General features: G+C 58.1%; 1 protein-coding gene across 4 annotated transcripts; it reads left to right on the top strand.

Annotated features, from left to right (window-relative positions):
- Positions 1-1,305: 1,305 nt before the first annotated feature.
- Engase (endo-beta-N-acetylglucosaminidase) lies at positions 1,306-10,742 on the top strand. Of its 4 annotated transcripts, none has more exons than XM_048797613.1 (13): positions 1,306-1,436; positions 1,581-1,782; positions 2,615-2,763; positions 3,213-3,370; positions 4,082-4,230; positions 4,551-4,716; positions 5,524-5,627; positions 5,968-6,076; positions 6,248-6,438; positions 7,229-7,377; positions 7,858-7,963; positions 8,282-8,396; positions 8,541-10,742. In XM_048797613.1, exons 2-13 carry the CDS (start codon positions 1,664-1,666, stop codon positions 8,955-8,957), a joined length of 1,932 nt encoding a protein of 643 aa, XP_048653570.1. In that variant the 5' UTR covers positions 1,306-1,436; positions 1,581-1,663; the 3' UTR covers positions 8,958-10,742. The 4 variants fall into 4 exon arrangements, with proteins under 4 accessions (XP_048653570.1, XP_015359747.2, XP_048653571.1 ...); XM_015504261.2 differs by having other exon boundaries at positions 7,855-7,963; XM_048797614.1 differs by having other exon boundaries at positions 6,248-6,442; positions 7,245-7,377; positions 7,855-7,963.
- The last annotated feature ends 636 nt before the right edge of the window (positions 10,743-11,378 follow it).

Genomic DNA, 11,378 nt, shown 5'->3' with positions numbered 1-11,378 from the left:
AGACCCCCAAGCGAGCCGCAGGGCCCGTCCCCTCCTCAGAGCTGGGTGCCACGGCCGCTACCCACATCCCACGTGGCATTTGCAATGGCCCAGCAGTTGCAGCTGGTGGAAGGGGTTGGCTTTCTGAAGGGGTGACGCTTGAACTGAGGCTTTAGGGAGCAGCACAAAGGTCAAAGGTCAGATAAAGGGCCCCCTCTGGGGCCATTTGCCCACCTGGAAGCCCCTGGTCAGTAGGCCACTGGGTGGGGGGAAGTTAGGACCACGTGGTGGCAGACCCCGCTTGGTTTTCAAGCCCGAAGCAATGAGGCTGATGAGCGCGGGGACTGGAGGTGGGCAGCCAATGGCTGTTGGCTGGTGGGAAGGCTTTTGGGATAGGAGGAAAGTTGGGATGCCCCTTTCCTCCTCCTGGAGGAATAAAGGTGACAAAGGCAGCAATGTTCCGAGAGGCCCTTCAGGGAGCAGCTGAAGGGTGGACAAATCAGCCCGGAAGGGGGCTCTGGAAGAGGAACCTGGGGGAATGAAACTTGAAAAGAAGCATTTTCCTTGGCGCCTCCACTTTCACCTCAGACACTTTTGCAGTTCCCAGAGGTTCTCTGCCTCAGGGTCCTGCAGAGGGAGTAGTGACAATAGGCCTTTGCCTGGAAGTGGAGTGCTGGCAGGTGACACCCCAGTGGACAGAGGGGCAGCCTCAGGCATTGAAAGATTTAGAGAATTCAGACACTGATTCCCGTGGTCCTAAATGGCTGTTGCAGGATCTCTTTCACTGTTCTTAAAATCATATATATATATATATATATATATATATATATATAATCATATTTTTAATGTGATATATATTTTAAGCATATGAGTTTATATTTTTAAGTGTAGGCGTGTGTATATATATTTATATTGAATCAGAGCTTTCCGTCTTAGTGTACCAAAGGCACTGTTTCTTGTGTTATCCGTTCATGAAGGCTAAAGAGTTAGTTCTGTGGAATACACTTAGGGGAAGGAGGATAGGAGGGGATAGGCCAGGAAGCCTGGCCCTTGCTCTCTTAAGACAGTACTTTGTTGGTACCTTGAGTAGCCCTTACCCCTCGTCCCTGTGGACCTGTGAAGAACGTCTTTGGTCTTTGGCGTGTGTCTAGCTGTTCTGGTGGGTGAGGTGTTTATTCACAGGAGTGATGTTTGGCATCTGTGTCCAAGCGGAAGCCCGTCCTGTTGCTAACACAGTCACCTGGAAGATCAGACAGAGCTCCTTAACTACTGTGCTTCAGCACCTGTTTCCATAGCTTGTGTTAAATACCTACCATTTATTTCCAAGCATTTTTTTTTTTTACCCTTTTATTAAAAAAATTTTTTTTAAACTTACTCTTTGCCTAGAATCAAAGAGGACCAAGAAGCAGCAGCAGTCTTTCGAGAAGTGGTCAGTTTCACTCCGGATCCTTTGCCAGGTAAGAGGATCTGGGCTCTGAATAATCTTCTGCATTATTCTGGAGGGTGGCTCCCCACCCTCTTAGGTTCTCCCAGTCATCATGAAAACATTTCCACTATCCAGAATTTTCCATTGATTCCTCACTGCTTCCTCCTCGGACCAGTTAGATATTATGACAAGGACACCACAGAACCTATCAGCTTTTACTTTTCTTCGCTGGAGGAACTCCTGGCCTGGACGCCCCACATGGAAGATGGCTTCAATGTGGCCCTGGAGCCCTTGGGGTGTCGTCAGCCCCCACTGAGCAGCCGTAGGCCCCGGACCCTTCTGTGCCATGACATGATGGGCGGGTACCTGGAAGACAGGTGAGGACGAGCTTGAGTTGACCTTACTGCTGGTCATCCTCTGGTGGGCCGCGGGCGGGAGAATATCATGCAGTAAATAGAAGAAGCCCTGGACTGCAGTCGGGAGGTGGGCTCTGGACCGGCCGGTGAGGGGGCCTTCATCTGTGAGAAGATGTGAGAAGGTGTGGTTGGGTGATCTCCTCTCCTCAGCTCCAGAGTCATCTGGTTCCTTGAAACCTGGTGGACTTGAGGGGACACAGTAGGGATGCCCTTCTGTCTGCCTGGCCACTTGGTTTATCTTTGTAGCTCTTCCCCACACCCTGTACTGGTCTGGGTCTGTTGGCTGTGGCTTCTGGTGCGCAGCTGTGCCCATCCCATTCCGGCGAGATCTGATATGTCCATCAAACAGTCTTGGATGTGGTGATTGGAAGGAGGCTTGAGTAGAGCTAGCCTGTACCTTGACAGGCAGGCCACGAAGCCTCACCTTCACACCAGGGAGACTGTCCAGGGCACTGCTGACCTCTGCAGAGAGGAGGTCACAGCCATGGAGAGCCTGTTTCCTCTCCTTTGTTCATTGGCTCACAGCAGCCAGAAGTGCCCAGTCCACACAGATTGAGTGGCAGGTGCCGAACACCCCGCAGAGACCCTTCTCTCCCGGCCGCCTTGACAGCAGGAGTGCAGCCTGTTCCTGCTTCTGGCTCTCCCTGCGTGGGCTGCCCACAGCAGGCTGTCCGCCAGTGCTGACCGAGGAGAGCCTAGGAGAGACCTTGCTCAGGGCTGCCTCTGTTCCCCTGAGCCCGCTGTGTCCTCATTCTGTCTCCTGGGACCTGAGTTTGTTCTGTTTCTTCACCAGGTTTATTCAGGGCTCAGCGGTGCAGAATCCCTACTCCTTCTACCACTGGCAGTACATTGACATCTTTGTGTACTTCAGCCATCACACGGTCACCATCCCCCCCGTGGGCTGGACCAATGCTGCCCACAGGCACGGGGTCTGTGTGCTGGGTAAGAGCCAGGCTCATTGGCACAATGCTGGGTGACCCAGCAACTAGAGGTGGGGCTTTGTCTGCTTCCTGATAGGGGCTGGCTCAGTGGCCAGGACAGGTATTTGCACCCTTCTGGAGACGACCAGACATTCACTGTTCCCACTGGGCAGTTGGTCACTGCTAATGGCTAGCATGAAAGCCGCTGTATACAACAGATGGGTAAACAGGCCAGTGCTGCCTTGCTCGCAAGTGCGGGGTGGCTGACTCTCCCGGTTAGGCAGTTCCTCTCCAGGTGGGAGCCGAATCCAGGTACTGGTGTGCACGTAACCATACTGCTGGGCCCACCGGGTGTCTCCGGCACTAGCTGAATTTGACGGTCTAGCAGGTTTTCCAGTGCTGCTTATGCTAGCATGTTGCAGCCCCCTGGGTGGAAGGTAAGGCCTGACTCATTCCTCTGCTTTCCCACAGGGACTTTCATCACGGAGTGGAATGATGGGGCCCGGCTCTGCGAAGCCTTCCTGGCGGGGGAGGAGCGCTCCTACCAGGCGGTGGCCGACCAGCTGGTCCAGATTGCTCAGTTTTTTCATTTCGATGGCTGGCTGATCAACATAGAAAACCCTCTGAGTGTGAGTACGGCCTGCGGCCTGTGCCTCTGCCACCAGCCCCATGTGTTGCCACCCCTCCCACCCCAGTCACAGCAGCAGAAGCCATTTTTTATCAGGCAGAGCTGGCTCTGCCACCTGTGCCACCTCTGTGACCGTGGACCAGGATGGGTCTTCCCCAGGAGCCTTGAGTGTGCTGGCTGCACCTTCTCGCTCCCCCAGGGTGGCCAGGCCTGTGCTCTGCCCTGCTGTGCCTTGGGCTGGGTGGAGCTTCCCTTCCATGGCTGCCCTCCCCTTCCTCTGTGTTGGTCTTTTCCTGAGTTCTGACCCATATCCTTCCTGTCCAGCCAGAAAGGAGTCGAACATCTGGCTGGATCCTTCTCTTTCCTTCTGTGAGGTTGAGGGGATTTGGGGACGGTGGCTTTTTTTTCTTTTCTCGTCCTGGTACCGCCGTCTGGACTCAGTGGACCTTTATCACTGAGTGACATCCCCAGCCCTTTTTATTTTCTATTTGCAGACAGGGTCTTGCTAAGCTGCCCATGTCTGGTCTTGACTTGTGGTCCTCCTGCCTTAGCCTCCTGGGTAGTGGGGATCAGAGGCCTGCATCACCATGCCCCAGGACCCTGCCTTTTTGGCATGATCTTTGCTCCTCTGTGCTCCTGTCTGCCCTGGCATGCGTTCTTTTCCTGACCAACACACCTGGCCTGCCCAAGGGTCTGCCCTCTGTCTCCCCAGCTGGCCGCTGTGAGGAACACACCTCTTTTCCTGCGATACCTGACCACTCAGCTGCACCGTCAGGTCCCAGGGAGCCTGGTGCTCTGGTACGACAGTGTGCTGCAAAGTGGGAGCCTCAAATGGCAGGATGAGCTCAATGAGCACAACAGGTGAGCCCGTGGGCAGTGCCCAGAGGAGCAGCCACGGGCCTGTCCATGGGGCATCCCACATAGGTCTGCTTGGGCAGAAAGAGTGGGAGGGCCCAGGTCCTGCATTGCCCTGATGCTCAGCAGGCGGAATCAGTGCACAGCTACCCTGGTGCTGTGTGAGGGCTGCGGGTGGCAACTTGTAGCTGGGCTCTGCTGTTTGGGAGCAGGCTCTGTCCAGGGCAGCCTGGATAGATAGCCCGTGAGCCAGGAGCGGCTACCAGTATGGAGCAGGCTGAGTGCGACAGAGGGCCTAGGCCTCAGCAGATCCCTGCCACCTCCAGGGTCTTCTTTGATTCTTGTGACGGCTTCTTCACCAACTACAACTGGCAGGAAGAACACCTGGATCGGATGCTGGGCCAGGCAGGGGAGCGCCTGGCCGATGTGTACGTGGGTGTGGACGTGTTTGCCCGCGGGAATGTGGTCGGAGGCCGATTTGACACGGACAAGGTGGGTGGTGGCCTTTGGGCCAGAGGGCCGGAGGCTTGCAGGCCCTTCCTGGGCCTCCTCTTGCTGTGGACCTTCAGACCCCACCTGTACTTCAAGGGAAAGCACAGTGGCAGCTGATTCTTCCCAGAGTGGGCGCAACTGAGGCACTGAGGAATGGCAGCAGCCTTCCCTGGGACTGAACTGTCCCAACTGGAGCAGTCCCTGGTTTCGTGCGGGTGTCAGTGGGCAGAAGCCTCCTGTCCCAAGCTTGTCTGGGCTCTCACCAGCCCTGACGTCCTTTCTGGATCGCATGCTCTGAAGAGCGTTGCTCCAGCCACCCCCTCCCCAGGTAGACTTAGGGTCACGGAGGGCTGCAGGCTTCCCACGACATCTCAGGGGTTCAGGACTGCAGCAGAGCGCCGAGGTTGGGGAACAGCTGTGTAAAATGAGCGTGATTTCCTGGCAAGGGGACGGGCACTGGGGCCTTCGCCTGTCGGTCCTGCCCCTTCCTGGCCATAGGATGCTCAGGTGTTAGGTGAGCTTGAAGGGAACGGACCCCATAGCTGGAGTCTCCCTGTGCTGCTCTAGTCTCAGGGCCACCCGTGTGAGTGGGAGGGAGGAGGCAGTGCACTGAGCTACAGTGCCCCCAGAGGCACCCTCTGTACCTTCCTCTCGCCTGGCCAGCCTGTGGACCCACAGGATGAAGCCCCAGAGCCCCCAGGCAGCGTTGGAAGGAGGGCTGTGGCCTTAGAGAACTGTCCCTGTGACCTGTGCCCAGCAGGTGTATCTGGATTCTCAGATCCCCGTCTCTGACTTCTGTCCCCTCAGTCGCTGGAGCTGATCCGAAAGCATGGCTTCTCCGCAGCCCTGTTTGCCCCTGGCTGGGTGTATGAGTGTCTGGAGAAGGCGGATTTCTTCCAGAACCAGGACAAGTGAGGCCTCTCCCAGGGCTTCTCATGGGCTGGCAGGGGGGAGGCATCTAGGTGTTCTCCAGGTGTCCTGCTCTGGGGTGGCTACAGGAGGACAAGGGGACAACCTTGGCTGTCTCCTGGAGGGCTTAGACCAGCTGGGCTGGGGGACCAAAGACTGGGGAGCCTGAGTGGCCACTTCCTGCAGCCGCGCCCCTCTGGCCTGTCCTTAGCTGGGAGCGGCAGTCGCTCTCGAAGGCTTGTCTTGGAGTTTGCGGGAGAACCCCGAGGCTTGACCGTGGGCCCAGGCATGTTGCAGGGTCCTTTTAAGTGGACCGAGCTGTCCCTCCCTGTGTTTCTGTAGGTTCTGGAGTTTGCTGCAACGCTTCCTGCCCACACATAGCATCTGCTCCCTGCCCTTCATCACGTCTTTCTGTCTGGGCATGGGGACACGGAGAGTCTGCTATGGCCAGGTACGTGGGCCATGTGCTGGGTGGACACTGTGGGGAAGGTGCCCTCCTCCCCACCTCCTGGCTCAGCTGGGCAGGAGGGAGCGGTGGTGGGCCGCCTACGGCACCTGCACCCTCCTGCTTGTGTGAGGAGGAGTGCACGCCTCTCCCTTTCTCTGTGTGCCCTTCATGCAGGAGCAGGCCGTGGGGCCCTGGTACCACCCGAGTGCCCAGGAGACACAGCCCCTGTTTGGGGAACACAAGCTACCCGGGGACGGCGGGGGCTGGGTGAAGATGTACTGCTGCCTGGCAGATGCCTGGCACGGGGGCAGCTCCCTGCTGCTCCAGGGGGTGATCCCGCCTGAAGTTAGCAATGTGGCTGTGAGGTGGGTGAGTGATGGGTGAGGTGAGTGGCCATCGGCTTCATTCTCTGTGTTGACTAATAAATGATAGTGGGGCAGCGGAGGCCAGAATGAGGATGGTGGACAGGCCTAGTTTATTTTTTTAAAAAATTGGGATCAATTGGGAGGCTAAGGAAGGAAGACTGCAGGTGTGAGGCCGTTTTGGCAACTTGGTGAGCATCTGTCTCAAAATGAAAGTTGAGCTGGGTGTGATGGTGCACACATGTGATCCCAGCAACTCAGGAGGCTGAGGCAGGAGGTTGCAAGTTCAGGCTTGCCTCAACAACTTATCGAGGCCCTGCCTCAAAATAAAAAATGAAAAGGCCTGGGGAAGTAGCTCAGTGATAGGGCACCTCTGAGTTTAGCCCCAGTACCACACACACACACAAATTGCGGTTCAGAGAGCATGGCGTGAAACCACTTCAGCCGTTCCCTTAAGCTGTGTGCACGTTGTCATGCAAGAGATCTCCAGGCTTTGCCACCTTGCAGAAGCACCCCGCGGGGCTCCCACACTCCCTGCAGCCCTGGAAGCCACCCTTCTTTCTGCCCCTGTGTGTGCGACTCCTGAGCTCATGCCAGTGGAGTCAGCTATTTAGAACCAGGACTTTTCAGCCCACAAGAGAATCTGGCCATGGGGAAGACTGTCCCCTAGTGGCGGCAGGACTGGAGTGTAGGGCTCCTGCTGACGGGCCTCCCTCTTCCTGGTGGATGCCGTGGGATTGCCCAGCTCACCACAGAACGCCCTGCCACCTCTCACATGGTCTTCCTCTATCAGGTTGTTTTCCCTGCAGGTCCCCGTGCCACCCAGAATATTTCTGTCCTTGGTGTATAAGCTCGAAGGGCCCTCGGATGTCGGGGTCGCTTTGGAGCTCACTACAGGGGATGCTGGTGGCTGTCACATTGGCAGCATCTCAGTGCTGAATGGTGAGTTGCTGGGGAGATCCCAGGAGGCGGGCATCTAGAAAGGCCACGGCTGTGGGGAGCAGCTGGGGTGGACGGTGTTGGCAAGTCCTGCCTTCACTGTGGTGAGGACAGCTGGCACAGGGAGGACTCACTTCCTAGCCATAACCTGAACCTTGGTTAGCAGCAGCAGATTCCTGGCTGGGTGGACTTGGGCCCCCTGCTGGCTGAGGCACTGAGAGGGGCCTGTCAGTGGGACAGGGAGATGGCACATTGGGAGAAGCTGGCATGGGCGACACTGGCCAAGCCCAGACATGCATCCCATTTGTTCTTTTCCAAAGCCCTTCCTGGTGGTCCCCCAGTGCCTGCACCTCCAGGGGTCTTATCTGGCCTATGGGAGATAAGGCCCCTGCCAGTGGACGTCTTACTCCCTCTGGTCTCCCGTACCCTGTATTATTTGGGAGGGATTCTTCTTTCTCAAGCCTATGCCTCCTTCTCCAGCAGAGACAGGTTCCAGGCAGAGCCTCCAACCCCTCCAGGTACCCCCCACCAAGCTGGCCAGATGGGCAGGCCGCTGTGGCCAGCCACTCAGCGGGGGCTGGATCCAGCGGTAAGTCCCTCTATTTTGTGCAAGAACACAGGAGGGAGTGGCTGCACATTGGGGGACTTGTGGAGTCATAGTCCCCAGTGAGAATATCCAGGACTTTCGTATAGAGACCTTGGACTGTTCCTCTGGGTTTGGGGCAGCCCTAAGATACAAGCCCAGGACTCTTGCTCAAGGTCATTGCAGGGACCTGCCATAGTTCTGGGGTCCCCACAACCTGGAGTACACCCTGTGTGCTTCTCCCCCTTGTGGCTTGAGCCTCTGCCCAGCTGGCCTGGGAGCGTTGCGCTGAGCCAGCCTGACCAGCCCATGCATCTCCCCCAGCTGCTACGAGGTGAGCCTACGTGGGTGCCTCCTGCAGGACCTCTTCGTGAACTTCTCACGGCCTCCGGGAAGCCGGAAGGAGGAGAGCTTCGCATGCCGCCTTGGCGAGATCCAGGTGCACATCCGGGAGGGTCCCAGCCGAGGTGTCTGTCTCCTGTCCTGGGGAGGGCTGCCTGGGGCTCTCCCTGGTCCTGCAGGGAGGTGGGCAGGCAGCCTCTCCTTCCCGGGGCCCAGCTGGCTGAGCCTTCTCTCCTGCCAGGTGGTGGATGCTGACAGCCTGCTGGCCCCTCTGCACCAGGTGCAGGACTTCACTGTCTCCCAGGTCCGCTGGCAGCAGCCCGCCCCTATACTGGAGGGCCGACCGGTCCGGCTCAGACTCAGCTGCCTGCTGCACTGGTCCTACCTCCTCCTCCAGGTGCGGTGCTTCCGAGTCCACTGCTGGGAAGGAACTAGAAGTGACTCTCCCAGCAGAGAGCCTGCAGGGCCAGAGAAGCCCACATTCCTGGGCCTGGCTTTTGCCAACCAGTACCGGGTGGTGGACTTGGTGGTAGAGGCTGCTGGACCCGGCCAGGATGGCCGTGTGGAGTTCCTGGTGGAGCCTGTCCCCAGGGAGGGCTTCCTGGTGCCTCAGGCGGAGTGGGGCAGGGCGGCCCTGCTCTATTCCTCCCCACGGTGAGCCAACCCAAGGCAGACTCCTCCTCACTCAAGACTCCAGGTTTTTTGGTGGCTGCTTCAAGCTGCCCTAGGTCCCACTAAGGAGGGTCAGGTCCTTAGAGGGTTGCTCCCCAGCTCCGGCTGTGGCCTTTGGTGGGGCATTGGTTGTAGGAAGCAGATTGCTGACTGATGGTTCTGCTGTTTGTGGGACCCCTCTCCACAGTGCGCAGTTCCCAGGGAAAAAGGAAAGGATCTGGGGAGGTTTTGTCTAGAAAATTACATAAAGGATGTTCCCTAACAGGCTGAAAGGCTTTGATGCTGAGAACAGTGACCTTTTGTTCCTGAAGACCCAACTGCAATGGTGGCAGGGAGGCTCTGCAGCAGAGCAAGGGCCCATGGGAGGTCTTCTGAGGTGGCCCTCAGGGTGGTGGGCAGGAACCAGGGCTGTCTGCAGGGCAGGGCAGCCGAGACGGTGTCTTGGGTGATGGAGCTCAGGGCTGGCTGCACTGCGTCATGCCCCCAGCTGGGGAAGGCGGGCTGCCACTGACCAGACCACTGTGGGAGCCAGCAGGCCTTGGCCTCTGCTGAGTCTCCTCCAGGTGACAGGCTCGCAGGGGGCTTCCACTTAGGCAGTGTGGCCTGGGGCGCCTGCCGCCCCTTTCCCTCTGCTCTCTGCCTTCCCCCTCCCTGGCGGCTGTGGCCCGTTGACACCGTCTTTCGGCCTCAGTGGTGCAGCCTGGCCCCTGCTCTCCTTCGTGTGCCTGCGTGGAGTCTGCTGTGATCATGGACAGGGTCAGAGGTTTGCAGGGGTGTCGCCCCCAGGCCACATAGGGCCACTGTTGGTGCTGACCTTCTCTGCCCCTGTCCTCTTTCTATGCTGGGGGCTGGGATACTCTGAGCCCAGCTGGAGGTCTTACCTGGGGCGGGATCTGTGGTAAGGGAAGAGGCCACCAGGTGGCCAGTGTAGGGGACTGACCAGCTGGACCAGGCCAGGAACCTAGAGGGCAGGGGCTCGCTCTGCCCCTCTCCCTCCCCGTGTTCCCTGGTCCTCTCTGGAGTGGAGTTCCATGCTCCTTCCTGACTGAATGTTCTTCCATGTCTCCCAAGGGCCACCCAGCCCTCAGGTGGACAAGTGAGGACCCAGGGCATGGGGCAGGGCCATGTCTTCCCCAGCTGGGGGTATGACATGGCGCCAGCCAGCCGTGTCTCTCTGGCTAATCCAAAACTGAGGTCACCAGTGCTGGCCTTCCTGCGTTCTAGACAGCTTGGACGGTCTGTTCTGGGACCGGGAGACCATGGCCGCTCTTGCCGGCCTGCCATGTGCTCTGCTCGCCGCTTTCTCTAATTTGGATCTCCAGTTTGCCATTCCCCGGAGCGCGCTCAGCCCGGGTGCCCAGAGGAGGCGTTGGGGTGCAGGGCTGGCCGGGCTGCCCACCTGGCCTTGGGACCCTGGCTGCCAGATGCCCAACAGCCACGTCAGTGCCCCGTTTCCCCCGTTTCCTGAGGCCTGGCTTTACTTATTTATTTTTAAGTGCTGGTTCTTCCAAATATTTTATGTAGAGAAGAAGGGAAAATTTATAGTGGCAGTTATTTTCTCACAGTCTGGTGAGCAAGCAATTAGAAATGAGGGGCTTAGTGGAGCATGGCATGTGGCAGAGCCATGCAACCCCGCTCCCCAGGAGCACGGTCCCCAGTCCCAGCAATACAAACTTCTATGCAAGAAAATGAATCTGCCGGCATTTAAGCCTGGGCCCCTCTGGTGGGTGTAATCACTCTGAAATAAATGATCCAATGTGATGAAAAACGAGAGCTCGTGTCTTGGTGAGAGATCTGGCTCCTTCCCTGGCCCCAGCGCATGGCACTTAAGCTCTTGGTTTGGATTCTGCTGCTTCCCCTCCCCTTCTCCATCCTTACTTGCCTCTGGCCACTCTCCCAGCTCTGCTCTGGCCCTGTCCACCCTTGCAGGAGCGAGGGCTCAGAACCTGGAGGTGGGAGAAGCGTGGCTGCTCCTCATGGGTCACAGTTCAGGGCTGACCACGCCAGAGAGGCCGAGTCTTTGGGAGTCCTGGAGGGTCGTCAGCCACAGATGTGCCATGTCCACCCCAGCTCTGTGCCCTCTCTGCATCAGCTGACCAGCACAGCTGTGGCTGTGCCCAGGCTGACCCTCCCATCTCTAGGCTGCATTCTACCCCAGTGAGGTCGCGCTGCCCGGGAGAGGAGACCATGCCACTCCTCCCTTTGCTGGTTCAGTCTGTCCCCGATTAGGGTGCAGAAGGCCAGCCTGGAGAAGAGGGTTGGGACTTTAAAATCTCTTGCCCAGAGGGTCTTTCCCCTCCCCATTGCCTCCTGGTGGGGAAAAGGTGCCTGTTCTGGGTGTAGCCTGCACCCCAGTCCTGTGTCCCCCTCCCCGCCCCCCGCCGCCACGTCGCTACTCCACGCGCAG

Source organism: Marmota marmota, unplaced genomic scaffold (assembly GCF_001458135.2).
Source record: "Marmota marmota marmota unplaced genomic scaffold, marMar, whole genome shotgun sequence".
Taxonomy (NCBI): Eukaryota; Metazoa; Chordata; class Mammalia; order Rodentia; family Sciuridae; genus Marmota; species Marmota marmota.
Note: the sequence above shows the minus strand (reverse complement) of the source record. Positions and strands in the feature narration are given on the sequence as shown.

Bases quoted from the DNA above. Each gene is read 5' to 3' on its own strand.
- Engase (XM_015504261.2), top strand. From the start codon at position 1,664: ATGGAAGATGGCTTCAATGTGGCCCTGGAGCCCTTGGGGTGTCGTCAG. The intron at 2,764-3,212 runs GTAAGAGCCAGG...GCTTTCCCACAG, and splicing joins GCACGGGGTCTGTGTGCTGG to GGACTTTCATCACGGAGTGG. The intron at 7,378-7,854 runs GTGAGTTGCTGG...CTCCTTCTCCAG, and splicing joins CAGCATCTCAGTGCTGAATG to CAGAGACAGGTTCCAGGCAG.